At 47.9% G+C, this 16,945-nt stretch overlaps 2 protein-coding genes across 3 annotated transcripts; one reads left to right on the plus strand and one right to left on the minus strand.

The window, feature by feature from the left end:
• Positions 1-4,773: 4,773 nt before the first annotated feature.
• LOC104014639 (ras-like GTP-binding protein RHO) lies at positions 4,774-8,503 on the minus strand. 2 transcript variants are annotated; one of them, XM_009467306.2, is made up of 3 exons: positions 8,370-8,503; positions 7,098-7,738; positions 4,774-6,300 (listed from the first exon to the last, which is right to left on the minus strand). In XM_009467306.2, the coding sequence occupies exon 2, from the start codon at positions 7,734-7,736 to the stop codon at positions 7,143-7,145; it is 594 nt and encodes a 197-aa protein (XP_009465581.1). In that variant the 5' UTR covers positions 7,737-7,738; positions 8,370-8,503; the 3' UTR covers positions 4,774-6,300; positions 7,098-7,142. The 2 variants fall into 2 exon arrangements, with proteins under 2 accessions (XP_009465581.1, XP_087631324.1); XM_087775198.1 differs by having other exon boundaries at positions 7,098-7,778; positions 8,370-8,475.
• Positions 8,504-14,209: 5,706 nt separating this feature from the next.
• Positions 14,210-16,585, plus strand: RHOB (ras homolog family member B). The gene has a single exon (XM_009467307.2). The coding sequence runs from the start codon at positions 14,481-14,483 to the stop codon at positions 15,069-15,071; it is 591 nt and encodes a 196-aa protein (XP_009465582.1). The 5' UTR covers positions 14,210-14,480; the 3' UTR covers positions 15,072-16,585.
• The last annotated feature ends 360 nt before the right edge of the window (positions 16,586-16,945 follow it).

A 16,945-nucleotide genomic window follows, 5' to 3' on the forward strand; every position in this document is an offset into this window, starting at 1 on the left:
AGTAGCATGTAGAGAGTTGGCTGGTTGTATGTCTGTCCAGCCATGCCCTGTCCCTGGTCAGCAGGGGCTGTCTTCTCACTGAACTCCACGTCGGATACTTTTCCTGGGTGAGGGACTTGGCTCTATGCGCACGTGTGCGTTTGGGGGTCTGGGTGCAGCAATTGGGGTCAGGCCACAAATCACGGGGGCCATGTGCCAGCAGTGCCAGCAAGTGGGGAGACCGGTGTGCATGCATGCTGGTGGGTGCGTGTGTCAGTGTGTGATCGCCGGTGAATGCCAAGCCAGACTAGCTGGTGAGTAGGTAAGAGGCTTTCGAAGCCAGGAATTGAAGCAATCGTAAGCCTGGGCTGGATGCTGGAGGCACCAGAGGTCTGTGCGTTGGCTACTGGTGGGACCAGGAGGTCCTGGCCAGCTACTGAGGAGGTTGTGGGGTCTGAAAGTCAAGTGAGAGACCTGTTTGCGAGTGTTTGTGCAGGAGCCAGCTGAGGATGAGAGGATCCAGGGGCCAGCCACTGTGTAGACTGAGTGTCTCGGGCCAGTGGCCAGAGGGATACACGTTGTGTATAGGTCTGTATAAATATATATCTGTTCCATTAATGGGCTTTCATCCTGATCAGCCAGAGAGCAGCACAGGATGAGACCCTTGGTGCTGTTTGTGTGTGTGTGTGTGTGTTGAGTGTTTCTGTGTTGCTGGCCATGTATATATGTAGATAAGTGTCGAATATGCGTGTTTGTGCTCATGTGCCCACTGGGAACACAGGCTTAGCCCCACTGCTAGCTGGACCTGGGGGCAGGGAGCTGCCGCAGCCTTGCCTGTACCAGGCCACTGGATTCGGCAGCCTGTGACAATGACCTGTTCACTTGGGCTAGCAGTTAGGTGTGAGCCAAAGGTAGCCTCTGCAAAGACTATCCCACTGCCTGAGCAAAAGGACTGAAAGGGAGAAGATTGCTCTTTTTAATGCCTTCAAGCTTGCAAACTCCCTCTCAACCAAAGCTGGATGATGACAGGCAGCTAAATCCCCCGCTCCCAGCACCGAGGCACATCCACCTTGCGACACTGCTTGGTTCAGACACACCTGAGCTGACAAAATTGCTCCCAACAGCATCGAACTGCTGAGAAACCAGTCACTGGTGTGACTCATGGATTGGATGTTCCTCTACCAGCCTGCCTCCCCAACAGGCACAGCCCAAGGGATGTGCTGAGACAAGTAAGGCCTTCAGTAAGGCCTTTGACACTGTCCGCCACAGCATTCTCCTGGAGAAGCTGGCTGCTCACGGCTTGGATAAGTGCACTCTGCGCTGGGTTAAAAACTGGCTGGACAGCCGAGCCCAGAGAGTGGTGGTGAATGGAGTCAAATCCAGTTGGCGGCCGGTCACGAGTGGTGTTCCCCAGGGCTCAGTGTTGGGGACAGTTCTGTTCAATGTCTTTATCAATGATCTGGATGAGGGGATTGAGTGCACCCTCAGTAAGTTTGCAGATGACACCAAGTTGGGTGGAAGTGTCGATCTGCTGGAGGGTAGGAAGGCCCTACAGAGGGACCTGGACAGGCTGGATCGATGGGCCGGGGCCAACTGTATGAGGTTCAACAAGGCTAAGTGCTGGGTCCTGCACTTGGGTCACAACAACCCCATGCAATGCTACAGGCTGGGGGAGGAGTGGCTGGAGAGCTGCCTGGCAGAAAAGGACCTGGGGGTGTTGGTTGACAGCCGGCTGAACATGAGCCAGCAGTGTGCTCAGGTGGCCAAGAGGGCCAATGGCATCCTGGCTTGTCTCAGGAACAGGGTGGCCAGCAGGACCAGGGAGGTGATAGTGCCCCTGTATTCAACACTGGTGAGGCCGCACCTCGAGTCCTGTGTTCAGTTTTGGGCCCCTCACTCCAAGAAGGACATGGAGGTGCTGGAGCGTGTCCAGAGAAGGGCAACGAAGTTGGTGAAGGGTCTGGAGCACAAGTCTTAGGAGCGGCTGAGGGAGCTGGGGTTGTTTAGTCTGGAGAAGAGGAGGCTGAGGGGAGACCTTATTGCTCTCTACAACTACCTGAAAGGAGGTTGTAGCGAGGTGGGGGTTGGTCTCTTCTCCCAAGTAACAAGCGATAGGATGAGAGGAAACGGCCTCAAGCTGCGCCAGGGGAAGTTTAGGTTGGATATTAGGAAAAACTTCTTCACCGAAAGGGCAGTCAGGCATTGGAACAGGCTGCCCAGGGAAGTGGTTGAGTCTCCATCCCTGGAGGTATTTAAAAGAAGGGTAGACGTGGTGCTCGAGGACATGGTTTAGTGGTGGACTTGGCAGCGATAGGTTAATGGTCAGACTCGATGATCTTAAGGGTCTTTTCCAACCTTAACGATTCTATGATTCTATGATTCTAAGTGCCCCCAACAGCTGTCTCACCCTGGCACAGGAGGTGGCTGGCATAAAGCACTTGTTCAGGCACTGAGCAGATTGACACGTGAACACATCAGCAGCGTGGAGGTAGTTTCAGTGATGGATATGTCCACTAGCACAGATGAAGCTGAACAAAGAGGCTTTCAAGGCCCCAGGGACACCTAAAATTCAGTTTTGGCAAATAAAGGTGCAGTCCTTCTGCCTTTTCATACGCTGCTCTGAGCTGCTGTGGAGGAGTACCATGAGCCAGCCCCTTATTTCCATCAAACCATAATAACAAATTACAGGCTCTCATATCAGTTTGTCATTTTCCGAGTGACTGCAGAGATACACTCCAAGCTGATGAATTATTTAAAACAGATGCAGTACATTTCAGAAAATGAATTTGATTAAGTGGCAAGATATTATGAAGAAAACTGAGACAAAAGCCTAGGAAAATCTATTTTCATAAAATATAGCATGCTTCCTGTCTGACGAAAATTTTGAGTAAACAGACGAATTAGTAGGTAGGCTGATAGGATGTCCACTGGGGAGACATATTTACACAGGAAGCTCACACGAAACGGAGAGTGGTCCTGCTAAGCAAGACATACTGCCCTCTCTCCACTCCATCCCCGAAACAGGCAACAAAAAGGAAATAACACATGGGGCTTTTTTTAGTTTCAAACTTCTCTTCTTTCCAAAGCCCTGCCCTGTGTGCTGTGCGGGTATGTTTTTGCTAAAGCACTACTGGTATGTCACTTCGTGGATGTTACTGAAGCTTACAGGTTCTGCCTAAACCTCTATACAAAAAACATTCTAGATTGTCACGGCTTTCGTGGCTTGTCACAATATGTAGAGCTTTATAGGGAGAAGTCAGGTCCTTTCTCAGACGAGATCTGGAAGAGGTGTTTGAAGACATGAGCCTCCAGGAGCTCATCTGTTTTTTCCCCAATGAAGTCAGCTTGTGTACAAACCGTGTCTTGACAACATTCTCAGGCATGCAGGCTACTACAACGTTACTGCATGAAATACATAAACCATCTTTGCACTGAAAATGGAAAATTGCTCTCACATATTGCCTTGTTACTGCCATGTACTGATTTCCTTTCTTTCTTTCTTTCTCTTTATGTCTACTGAAAGACATCAATATAATTTATTTGCTTATTTGCTTCATTGAAATAGCAAAGAAGCTCTTATTTAATTGCCATGCATATTATCATATTCACCTAATATAGTATAAATTCCCCTGCTGTTTCAGTTGGACATCTGTCTTAAACTGTTGTGGTGGGAGTAAACAGTGTATTTCATCTTAGAAATGGCCCTGTTGAATGATACGTGAATGTTCAGTTATTTTCCATCTTCTCTCTCACAGTACTTCTTTCCTTTCCTTTTTATTTTCCTTAATAAAAAGTCATATTTCATATTTAAATTCACAAAAGTAAAAAAAAAATGGTTAATAAAACAGTTTGTGATTTTCCTTTCCCTCTCCCTCTTCCTCTCCTTCTCCCCTCCTCTCCCCTCCAACACTGGAAGAAAGACTTGTATTAGAGGATAGCACTTCTGGCTCAAGTCTAGCCTGGATATCGACTGCTGGCAGTTTGCTTCTATATGGATTCATCACTATTGATTTTTGTTCTGGGTTTAAGATACGGGAATGTATCACTTTCCCAGCGTCAGTCTCATACAGACTTCCTAGCTCTCCCACGGCTAGTATCTGAGCTCTTCACGTGCACGAGCGCAGCCACCATCCCAGCAGGCCTGGGGGTAGGAAGCCTCAGATCGGCCAGCGGGCGTATGTGCGCTGCAGGCTGCAGGGGCTCCTGAAGACACAACCGTAAATGGGAAGGATGAAGCAGCACCTGCCGAGCTCCACGCCGCTACGGGGGGACCGCTTCCTTCCAGCTACTTTGCGGTGCAGACGTGCACAGTCCCTTCTGTACGGTCGTACGGACTGTAGTTTGCGGTGGAATAGAGAAGCAACCCCAGATACATATGTCTTAGGCTAATATCCTGACTGGGCTCTATCCCCTTCTTTCTGAATCACAGGCCGATGCTAAAATACAAAAAAAGGAAACTATCCAGTCTGTGGATTTCTCATGGGAGCCAGATGCCCTAAAACATGGACAATTGTCCAACGGATTTCTTGAACAGCCACATAGTAACCTGCTCTTGCAAAAGTGCTCTGAGACAGATACAGAGGAAGAGCATTTGGATTTTTTGACAAAAGTGGCAAAAAGAGAATTTATACAGCTTTAGCAAAAGGATGATGAAAATCCTCCCACAGATTTCTCTTTTCCAGTTGCAGAGGAGTATACAGTGGAAATAGATTGCCAACTTTTTATTTCACATAAAAACAATAAAAAGGTTAATGTTAAGAAATAGAAACCAAGATCAGTGTAACAACAGTTTAATTCAGAGATAGGTACAGCGACTACTGGGAGTGAAACCAGTTACCCTTATCTTGAACAAAGCACGCTTCTGGAGGAAAATACTTGTTTATTTAGACTGAAAACAGACGGCAGTCAATACACTGACCAGTGTCCTCCTAAGCAACAGGCAGTGTAACCTCAGATTCGCCAAAGTGGTCTGAACTTTCCAAGTAGTGGGAGCAATAAGTGCTTAGCGCCTTTGCAAAACTGCCTCTCTCCGATTCAGTACCCCACATCAGAGGCACCTGAGACACCTGTGTTCTTTAACTTATCTGCAGTCTAATCCTCCCCACCCACACATACACATATAAAATGGAAATAACAATTTAAACCTATCTACATAAATACAGCTCTTTGAAATGCACTAATGTATGCTGTTACCTGAATCAGGAGAGCACTTATGCACAGCACACACTCACATCCAAGTTGCAGGGGGAGAAGAGTTTTAAAGTTTGGGTACAATATCAGGTTGCATCGAGGGGATTATTATAGACAGAGAGGAGAGGAAATTGAGGCTCAGAATGGTCCAGGAGGGAAAAGGGAAAGGGCTTGGAAAATAAGTCAAGAAAAAGCTCCAAGAAGTAGATGGTTCATGATTACTTTAGGTAGCAGTTTAAGTTTCTCAGTTTTGGAAATGAAAATAACACCTACTTATCACCAAGAGGTGGGTTGGTAATTCATGTTGAAAAGTGCTCAGAGATTCTTGGAAGAAAGGTATCTTTGGAAATGTGAAGTGTCATCCTTGAAGCATTTGTTATTATGCCACAGTGTGATTGTGGACTTCAAAACTGCTACTAAGAAGTGACGTAGAATGAAATCAGCAACCCATCCAATAATAAATACTTGGCCAACCCCAGTATTTCTACCCATGGTACCATCAATAGACATATACCGGTGGGAAGAATGGGTAAGAAAAAATCTCAAGTGTGCATTTTACTAGGTCTCTCACCTGGAAAATCTAGTTTGCTAAGTGTACAGCTCCAGGTGGTGAAATGAGTTTAGAAATTTGTGTTTACTCTCATTTTGTTTCCCCTTGGGAAACTGTAACCAAGCTGCCAGAGTGATGAAACCACCACCAAGGAAGTCAGCAAAAGAAAGCAATAGACTTCCATGTTCTCCTAGCTCATGACAGGCATGCTCGGTTAGCCCTGTACCTTTACGTCGGGATCAGAAGGGGTTTACCTTAAAACATTTCTCTGTCCGCTTACTGATTTACAGCATGTGCCTTCAAATCCTGCAGTCACATTATTTGCCTGCTCCCAGACTTGCACCTTTAATGTCAGTCCATAACTCAGTTCCTTGGGCTGCCAGCAATCAGTGCTTCAGAGAAGGGAGGAGCATGGAGATGCACCCAAAGTCTTTCCATTTTGGTCCATCTCTGTGCCTCTCTGAGATTTTCTGCTTAGGTCGACAGCATGTCTCAGTCTCTTTCCAGATTGTTAATGACTTGCAAACCTGAGAGCGTGGTTGTTGGCATTCCCTTTACTTCATGTGTTCTGCCTGCAAGTGCTAAGGAAAGACAGAAAGATTTAAGATACATTCAGACCATAAGGACAAAGAGGTTTAGAAACTGAAGTCTGATCTTTTTACTTCTCTCCTTTTAAGGTAGGGCTTCTATCAAGAACTGGATTACCCTACCCCAGAGCCAGGCTGTTTTACCTCAGTTCATTTGCCTGTGCCTGAAGAAGAGGTGGAGATAGCACTTCCTTCAGTGTACCCTATGCTGCACATTGCATTCCTGATGCATTTATGGAACCATGCCCAGGCCAGCTCAACGAATGAATCCTAGAGAAAGTCAGACCTGTTCTGCCAGTCATCAGAAACCCACTGCTATTAGCACAGCAGACTATTGGATACGTGTGTGTGTGTGTGTGTGTGTGTGTGTGGTGACACCCTTCCCTAAGGACATCCTTCAAGGAAGTGGATGGAAGGCAGTGTGTACTAGGAAACCTTGTCAGCGCAGCTGCTTGCCACTAAGCCTTGCAGCCAGGAAGCCAGGATTAGATTCACCAAACAACAGGTTCTTGTGCTTGTCCCAGTAGTTCTGTTTTAGGTTCCTCTCCTAGTCTGTGTGTATCTCCCTCTGTGGAGAACTGTATGGAGCTTGGTCATTTCCATTTCTCAAGACCAGTACTCAACTCGAATCTGGAATAGTGCTTTTCAGCCTGTTTTGGAGGTGGAGAAAAAAAGCAATCCAACTTTGCAAGTGTGACACTTGGCAGACATAAGGGATTTTTTTTTTCCTCCTATAACATAAAAGCAGCCCTTATAGCACCCACACAACAGCAACAAAGACATCTACTTACCTTTCCACATCATGAAATCCAACAACAAAATAATGTTCACTCCTCTTACAAAATTTGGCAGCGCCTGTAGTGCCTCTTTCTCCTCCTTTTCTCATTTAATGCACATTGGCTAATAATCTCCAGGGCTGTATCAACACCTTCTTTTGTCTTGGCAGAACACTCCAGGTAAGCATATGCCCCAATGCTGGCAGCTAAAGCTTTTCCTTCTGTAGCGTTAATTGGCTCGTTGCCTGCAGTAGTGAGTTTCTTCTTAATGCCTTCATCACCCCTTAGTTCTATCTTGGTAGCCACCAGAATAATAGGTACCGTGGGGCAGAACAGTTTGACTTCTGGAACCCAAAAATCAAGGATGTTTTGCTGTGAGTCAGGCCTGTCCACAGAGAAGCACATTAAAATAACGTCGGTGTCCTTGTAGAACACTGAGCGCAGATTTCGATAACTGAATTCATTCTTCCCTGCCACATCAAAGAGAATTAGTTTCATCTCTTTCCCATCTACCTCTGTGTCAGTGGTGTAAGCGTCAAACAGAGTTGGCTCGTAGGACTTTGGAAGCTGTTCGTGACGCAGAGCGAAGAGGAGGCATGTCTTGCCACAGCGGTCATCTCCGACTACAGTTAGCTTTCTCCTGAGAGCAGCCATCCCTTGAAAACCAAGATGATGTACAAATGGATTACTCCCATGCTGGGTGGTTTGGGGTTTTTTTAGGTTTTGTGGAGAGTAGAAGGAGAAGAGGAGAGAAATCCCATTAGTTTGGAATTCTTCCCCTTATCTCCTTTTTTTTTCTCCATACTTTTGTCTTACTTTCATTCCCTATCTTTTTCCCCTTTTAATTTCTCTGGTATCAGAATCTTCTGAAATGGTGAGTACCTTGCTCTTGGCTATTATTACAGATCAAAAAATGAAGGTATAAGCCAAGTCTGGATGTAACCAAGATTCCTGCAGTGCCCTATATTTCTGTTTTATCATCTCAGACACCATTTATGGTCAGTGTTCAGTCCATAACAGATTTCATTTTCCAGATTGAATGACTTAATTTTGTGAGTGGGATGGAGTATAAAACACTGTACTGAACAAGGACCCAAATCAGTTTTATTGACTACATTTTTCCTGCCATGGTCTGCTAGTAGAATTCTACCAGTGGCGACAGCTATCCTGTGTAAGTCCATGCTGCTTTTGGTCATAGATCTGCTGTCATGTGGGAGTTAAGAAAATGTTCTCAGTCTTCATATATTCATGGTTAATTTATATGAGATAGAAGTTTGTTAGACTTACAGGGTAGTAATTTCCAGCATCAACCACCTTCTCGTTCTTGATGTTCAGTATTAGACTGGTTTCTTCTAAGATTGTTGCTGCCTCAGCTTCTTTAGGTCACTGGTTCCCCTGCAGAGAGAACTCACCACCACTCTTCAAAGACTATCATGATGACCACAGTATTTAAAGGCATAGGTCGATGTTTCTTAATATAGCCAACCAATCTACAAAGAGAACCTGATGACATAATTGTTTTTTAAAGAAACCTACTTTACTGGCAATAAAGTGGAAGTTACACAATTCATTAACAAATCAGAGCATGCTTACTTCAGAAATTTCCTCGTTCCTATTGCGAAAGACTCATCCTGAGTGAGCATTTCAGTATTGAGTGTGCCAAACTACTTTTGTGTGAGGGGCTGACAGTATTAGAGTGTAAAACAGCAGTAGAGCTGCCAGACAGACCCTCAAGACACCCCTTTCCAGATCTGCTGAGGCATTGTAGAGAAATGAATTGCAGAATCAAAGAACAGATGAGATGGGATCATCTAGTCCACCCTGCCCTGCTCAGAGCAGGACCAACTACAGCAGGCTGCTCAGGACTGTGTCCAGCTGGGTTTTGAATATCTCCAAAGATGGAGCCTCTCTGGGCAGCCTTTTCCAGTGTTTGATCATCCTCAAAGTAGTGAAATGAAGTCTATCCCCTGGAGACCCTAAAGAGAAAAAACTGTCCCGCGTTAAGGACACTCTGTTGAACTCCAGAGATGAAGACTGAATTCCCTGCTATCTTGTTGGCATTGGACAAGTCATTTCTACTCTCTCTGTCTCAGTTTTCCTGGTAGACAAAGACTGCAAGGTGTCTGCAACCACTAAAAACTGAGAACAAAGGGAACCGGAGGTAGATTAATTTGGTCTCTGCAGAGAGAACTGTTCCCAAAGGCATTATTAGTGATGCAGATACGTAACTGCTGATTAGTATAGTTGCGTGGTCAGCCCATTTATTTCATACTGCTACAGAAGAGTTCTTCAACTGAGATGAGGGTTTTTAGGTCTATAAATTTTAGCCTAAGGATGAGGAACTTGTTTTTGCTTAATTTGAAGTCAGCTGGAGACCTGAGGCTGCTTTAGTTTTCTATGGTGGTCTAATTTTACTCTGCCAGACCGTATTTCCTGAGTCCTATTCAATTATGAATCTGATAGTCTTGCCACAGGAACCTGACAAAATTAAAGTCATCGGCTTCTGACTTGTCCCACTTATTCCCCGGAAGAGCAGCGGCAATGGGTCCCATACAGCTCTTTAGGATCATGAAGGCATTTCTTGTTTGGGATGATGTGCTTTTATGTGCGCTGTACTTAGCCTAAACCTCTGTATGAAAACACACAGGTCTTTTTCACCTTCTCCTTTTGTGCCTTGGCCTTCTGGTTTCTAGGTAGATCAGTCTGGCTTCTCTGCTGAGAGCACTGATCACAAGGAGATCTGAGAGTTAAATTCTGTTTTTCTTCAGGGATGCTGGAAAGCAATGGACCTGCTGTGACACGCAACAAGTGGTCTGGCTCCTATATATGCCAGAAACTCTTAGCAGCTTAAAGGGACAGATACTTACCATTTCTGCCTGTCCTCCCGCATCTACTCTGAGCTTTTTCCCACTAGCCTGTAAACTGCTCATATTTAGCTAGCTCTTGCTTTCCTTACTTCACTGAGCAGCTTTGCCTGCATGAGGACTGCAGGATGCTTGTTGCTAGCGTTACAGTACAAGTCAGCGTGCAGGACTCAGTATGCCATTACTGGCACATACGTCTCCCTCAGCATGTTATGCCACAGCAGGCAATGTAGTTACTTGCCTACTTATTGACAAAAAGGAAAAAGATTACCTTCCCCACTGAGCTTTCACACTTTTGGTACAGATTTATACTTGAACAGAGATTATCTGAGTTACAGACATGCCCTTTAGAAAAATCTGTTCAGCAAGAAGAGCAGGGGGGGAATGTAATCTGGAAACAATCTCCAGTAACTGACTGGAATTGTCTTCTCAGCAACAAAAAATGCCAATTGGATTAAATCAAGTAAAAAACAAAAGGCTGAGCTTTAATCTCAAAAACCACCAGCACAAGCAATGAAAGCAAAGAAGTGGTGTCTTCTTTCTCCTGCTTCATGCTTTCTTCATCAATCATACAGATGTATGTGGTGCAGCAGAACTAACGCTCTGCTTAGAGAGTGCACATTTAGGGGTTACTGGAAGTGAAGTTTCAGCTTGCTTAAAGAAGTATGGTTTAGCATATCATGCAAATTTGATCAGAAAATATAAAAATTATAACATAAAGTTCAAATTCAGCCCTACAATATGTGAACTGACTACACTCCCTGGTGCCTTCCAGACCACCACCATGCTTGAATACAGAATCGGTCCTGCACAAAATTCCCAAAGGAGAGGAAAAAGCCACCTCATCCCAGAGCCTGTTTTCATTATTTTCTTTCCAGGTTTTCCACCTCTGCTCTCAGTCACCACCCCAAGAAGGAAGCCTAAGCACTTCCACAGATCATTATCCACTGTGCTCATTTACAGCACTGCTGCTCTTCCTCTTTCTGCTGCACTCGCAGCACTGCGATGCTGGTCAGATTCCCGTTTTCCTTGACACATCAATCCAAGCAAGAAGAGAAAAGGATTCCTGTGTACAACTCTACTCCTGATTTCCACTGCTCTTGAAACAAGCTCGCTTCATGCTTTCATGTATGGGCTGAAGAAAGAATGCTCCAGAGAAGAGAAGCAAATATATGTAACTGAAAAGATAATACAAATTAAAGGCCTCTTCACTTCCACTTAGACAGCTCAGGGCAGCTACCTTATAGCGCACTGATATTTGTGGGCTAAATCCACTGCAGGAGAAAGGTGCCATGCAGCAAATTTACATTAAGTATGAATCCCAGGGCATGATCAAGTCCCAGGTATTACACATTTAAGTATAAATGTGTGGTAAGCACAGTGACTTAGATGTTCCCTCTAGAGTCCATCGTTGGAGTTTACCCTAGGACAGTGAAATAAGCGTGATCTCAGCCTAAGTGAGTCACAGGGCTGGGCCTCCTGATATAAAGCCTCTGGGAAACAAAATATAAAGCATTTGAAACCCTAGGTCAGGGAATTACATAGACTTTGCTGCAGTCTTTCTTGTAAGGTGAGAGAAGAAACATCAGGCCCTTTGGCTTCAGCGTAACTGTGTGGAAGACAACAGACCTCACTAAAAAATTACACAGTTAGGGCTCAGACCATGAGTGGGTGCTGGAACTCTGTCTGCGCTGCTCAGTTGCAAGAGCCCCTGCTATGGGTTTGATTTGGGTTAGTTGGACCTTTGCAGAGTATTCCCTTAGACATAGCTTGGAAGTTGGGACCAGCAGACAGTTTGGATGAGGCCACCCTGCTTGGAAGTCTAGAAGAGTTAAAGAGTATGAACGTGGGCCACTTAGTTTGCTTTCTCTGCGCCGAGGCCCACAGGTAATTGCTAGCAGCACCCCAGGTGAACGACAGAGCCCTGTGCTTTGAAATAAATAAGCTGCGTATTTCCCTGCCTTTCATGGCCCAGCACAGATGAGACAATCAACATAATTGCTCATTTGGATGATTCTTTTTTTCTATTTAATGAAGTATTTCGCTCATGAAAAGACAAAACCAAATATCCAGGCATGATTCTTCATGCTACCCAAAAGTCAAATAAAAACGGATTGAAAAGCGTATTTAAGCAGCACCTCTCGTGATCTATAAAGTACTTGCAGCTTTTCCTGCTGCCACCCGAGGTGGAGCTTTCCAGCTTTGGAGCCGCGAGGATGGTGGGCGCCCACGGCGGCAGGGTGGCCGCAAGGTGGCTCTGAACTCCAGTGAAAAATCCACCATCAGCTGAATATCGCCGAGGAGCTTCGGGAGACTTACACCAGCACACGTATTTAGAAGACTGACATCATACAGCAGATTAACTCTAAATGCCTATCAGAATGGCTCTACATGCTTGTGATTGTATTTATAGAGAAAACAGCCACAAGCTGCCAATGCTCCATTGCCAGGACATGCCAGCATGGGGAAGACTTCCACATAGGTAACTTTTTTTTTTGTTTCATGAAGAATTTAAAACTGTGGGCAGTGACAACAAATGTAAAGGGACAATGGAAATCAGAAATTTACCCCGTTAAAAGGCCACAGGTAGTGTAGAACACTGATGCCTATGACTACACTTTATTTCTGTTTTTTTTTTCAAACATCAGTCTGAATTTATTATGTTCATGTAAAATATGCTGTACAAACTATGTAAGATCAAGGTACAAATCCATCCATCACCATCCAGGGACATGCTCTTTTGACAGGGAGAAATGGGAATTACAAAAATCTCACAGAAGATGAATTGTATTTCAATGTCTAGGATTAAGTGAACCATAAGTGAACCATTGGCCCTATCGACACAGACTTCTGTAACAGTCTACCACAAGTAACTTGTCAGGCAATTTGATATACTCAGTGGTGCATTTGGTCTTCAAGTGGACATTTTAAAATGCAATTTTTAATAACAATCACATTGTTCAAATCACTCAATTTTGTTCTGTTCACTAACGCCAGTGCTGGCTAGCAAAAGAGGACACTGTGGATCCAACCCTCAGAGGCAGTAGCCCAGGACATCATTTAGGTGAAAACGTTTGCAGGGAAAAAGCTTGAGAGAACACCCAGTTAAACAGCGATAGCTGCAACAGGGACATAGCGAATCGCTACCCACAATTTCACAGTGTGAGACTTCACAATGCACAGCTTTATTAACGCACCCAGCGTGAGCCATCTGTTTGTTAAGGTACTTACACCCTATCCTCCAAGCAATCTGAAACTCCAGCCTTTTGCGCCCATTTTCCACATTCATTTTTTCATTACTGTGACTTCCGATACCTCTGTAAATTGAGACCAAAAGGGCATTTCAGTTCAAGCCTGCAACTTGTCCCCATTTATAATTCCTCTGTTCCCTTTTACCCAAAACCTGGTGGGAGGGAGACTCAAACATGATGAATTTTTTCCTTTAAGGAAGGGAAGTGGTTGAGTCCTGTGTTTTTCCAGTAATACCCAGCGAAGGCTTTTGTTTTATTTAATCGCCTGCAATAATCTCAGTTCCACTTTGCCTGGGCTTTAAAGACTGCATCTGGGACGCAGCGATTTCCTCTCTTTTTTCTCGGTTGCCCGCCCAGCCTCTTAAGACCGCTCATCCCGAGCGGCGGGGATGGCGGCAGGGACCGGCCCTGCCCTGCCCTGCCGCAAAGCCGCCACCCGGGGGCCGGGAGGGCGGCACAAACCGGGCCGGGGGTTGAGGGCCCCCCGGCGGCGGCAAGGCGCGACCGGGGAAACCTGCCCCGGGCTCCTCCGGAGGTGCGGCACCGCTGCCGGCCGAGCGCCGTGAGCCCCCGGCGGAGCCCGCCACACAGCCCGGCCTCGCTCGCCTCACAGCCCGGCCTGCTCGTCCCCGCCGCCTCACAACCACCGGCCCCGCAGCCCCGCAGCCCAGCTCCAGCCGGCTCCAGCCACCCCACAACCACCGGACCCACCGGCCCCAGCCTGGCCCGGCCCGGCCCGGCCCGGCCCGGCCACCGCGATCCGCCCCTCAGGGCAACGGCAACGGCAGCACCCGCCGTCCCCCCGCGCCGCCCCGCCGCGGGCCGGGCGCCACTCGCGCCCCGCTCCCCCCCACGCCTCCTCCTTCTCCTCCTCCTCCGCCTCCCGCCCGCGGCCCCCCGCCAATCGCGGCGCTCTCCGCCGGCGATGACCTCACTCCTTGCCTTCCCATTGGCCGGCTATATTAAGAAAGTCGCGAGCGCCTTTAAATAGCGGCTGCGGGCGGCCGCTTGCGGCAGCGGCAGCAGCGGCGGCGGTTCCCCAGCGAAGGGCCGAGCCGGGCGGGACCGGCGGCGCTCCCCACGTCCGTAGCGCTCCCCTGCGGCGGGGGACGGAGGCCCGGTGCCGGTGCGGGGAGAAAGGAGGAGGCGCCCGCCTGCCTGCGCGGGCCCGGCTCGCCACGGTGCCCTGTGAGAAGCGAGAGGAAGGGGGAGGCGGCGGCCGTGGGGAGGAGGGCGCTGACATCGTCCTGCTGCACGGCAAGGCCAGCTTGGCGAGCCTGGCCATGGCCGCCATCCGCAAGAAGCTGGTGGTGGTGGGAGACGGCGCCTGTGGTAAGACCTGCCTCCTCATCGTCTTCAGCAAGGACGAGTTCCCCGAGGTCTACGTGCCCACCGTCTTCGAGAACTACGTGGCCGACATCGAGGTGGATGGCAAGCAGGTGGAGCTGGCCCTGTGGGACACGGCTGGCCAGGAGGACTATGACCGCCTGCGACCCCTCTCCTACCCGGACACCGATGTAATCCTCATGTGCTTCTCTGTGGACAGCCCGGACTCGCTGGAGAACATCCCGGAGAAGTGGGTGCCCGAAGTCAAGCACTTCTGCCCCAATGTCCCCATCATCCTGGTGGCCAACAAGAAAGACCTGCGCAACGACGAGCATGTGCGCAACGAGCTGGCCCGCATGAAGCAGGAGCCGGTGCGCACCGAGGATGGCCGCGCTATGGCCATTCGCATCCAGGCCTACGACTACCTGGAGTGCTCGGCCAAGACCAAGGAGGGTGTCCGGGAGGTCTTCGAGACCGCCACCCGGGCGGCCTTGCAGAAGCGCTACGGCACCCAGAACGGCTGCATCAACTGCTGCAAAGTCCTATAGGGCGCGGCCGGAGCGCGGCGCTGGGCACAGCGCCTGGGTCACCTGTTGGCAGGCGGAGAGGAGCCGGGTTATGCACGCACACGGCATCTGCCCGTCCCCTCCGTGGGGGGCTGGTGATGAATCGGGGTGGGGGCTGAGGGAGGGAGCACGGTCCCTTAGCCTTGGCTGAGAAGGCTTGTGCTGGCTCAGCCGTGGGGACAGAGGGAGGGGGGGATTGCATGCCCTGAGTATTGGGAATAAAGTGGGGAGAAGCCTTTTCCCACCACCGGCCCCTGTGAGTTAATTGCAGACTCTCAACAACAAAAAGCTGCTGAGACTGGACTGAGCAAACTGCACCTGGCTCTTCCCCTTTGCCCACCACCTGCTGCTCCCGGCTCCCAGCCAGCCTCCTCTCTTTTGCAAGAGGAGAGTGGTGGAGCTGTGATGCTCCAAGGGACTTCTGCCTCCTGCCTGCATGTGCCTCCCCCCAGGCGGGCTGGGGAAGGGGGCTGCCTCTCCCGGGCTGCCTGCGGCATCCTCGCCTCTCCCGCAGATGTTTTGGCCTGAGCCTGACCTGCTGTGGAAGTTAGTGCCCTGAAGACTGAGACTGGGAGGGGGGGGGTCATCCCAAGCGAAGCCTGTATATATCTTACCTTTTTTTGTCTTGTGCAAACCGGGGTGGTGCAGGGGCTGCTTTATTTAAAGTGAGGTGGGGAGGGGGTGCGCAGCTGGGACTTGTGTTGTGCAAAGGAACTTGCCCTGAGTGACTGATGCCTGCTGATAACGCGAGCCTTGAACTGACTCCAGCTGCAGAAGCCACCAGGCTGGAAAGTAAAGCTGAACTGCTCTGTCCTCCTTGCTGGACGTCCTCCTCCTGACAGCCGAGGCAGGGTGAGCAAGGGGGAAAGGGATGATATTGCCATATTATGATCTTGGTGCCTGCTCCTTCCTTTAATGTTGTCTTCTGCAAGTATGTTCATTTGGGCTTATTTAAAAGTTTTGTTTTCAAAAGAAATTACTTTGCACAACTTGGTGGATTTTTGTTTTTTAAATTACACTCTCAATGCACTTGTCATCTGCATACAACACTGTAGCATTGGAAACATTCTTACTCAGTAACCTCATCTGGGTCTTGTTTTAAATTGTGATTCCAACACAAGACAGAATAAAACCACTGTATCTTTTTGCCTTGGAAAAAATGGGTGAAAGCACTGTTCCTTATGCAGTGTGTACATCAGACATTAATACTACAGGGCGATTTAAAGAATCTAGGTTTATTTAAAACTTTATTTTCACAGGGTAGCCAACCCAGGTGAAAATAATCTTGTGTTTCTCTGGTTCAGAGAACAAATGTATCGATTTATGTTTGTTTACTTTTTTTCCCCTCTTCCCTCAACAGTGGTACTGAGACTGTTTCTGGTTCTGTTTTTAATAAACTAACATGGCAAAAACTGAGATGTATATGATGTTTACATAAAATTATGAACTGTGTATGCAGTTTTTTATGTAAAGTATTAAAAGATTCTATGCTGACACTCGTGAGAGTGGTGTTGTGATTTATGGAGACTGTCCTCAGCTTGCAACACTACACCTGGGTGGTGTTGAACTGGACCAGAGTTTGCCCACTGCCTGCGTGCAGTCCTATTTGTATTTTCTCCGCTGGCTGAATTACCTGTCTGGCAGCTTTCAGAGGAACGGTGGTTATATTTTCCTTTGGGGGAGCTGCTTCCTTAATTTTTCTGTACGGCTGGCATGTGGAAGTGTACTCAAAACTCAAGGTGGTGACTAATCTGTCTTTCTTGCTGTTTAGCGTAAGAAGCCTCTGTGCCTTGTGCGGGGTGAGCTTGGGCTCAGGCTGCCCGTGCTCCTTTACCCGCTGCCCTTGCTGCCTGGCG

This window comes from Nipponia nippon, unplaced genomic scaffold, assembly GCF_047370975.1.
Source record: "Nipponia nippon isolate SJK-2023a ecotype South Korea unplaced genomic scaffold, ASM4737097v1 scaffold_4, whole genome shotgun sequence".
In the NCBI taxonomy this organism is placed as follows: domain Eukaryota; kingdom Metazoa; phylum Chordata; class Aves; order Pelecaniformes; family Threskiornithidae; genus Nipponia; species Nipponia nippon.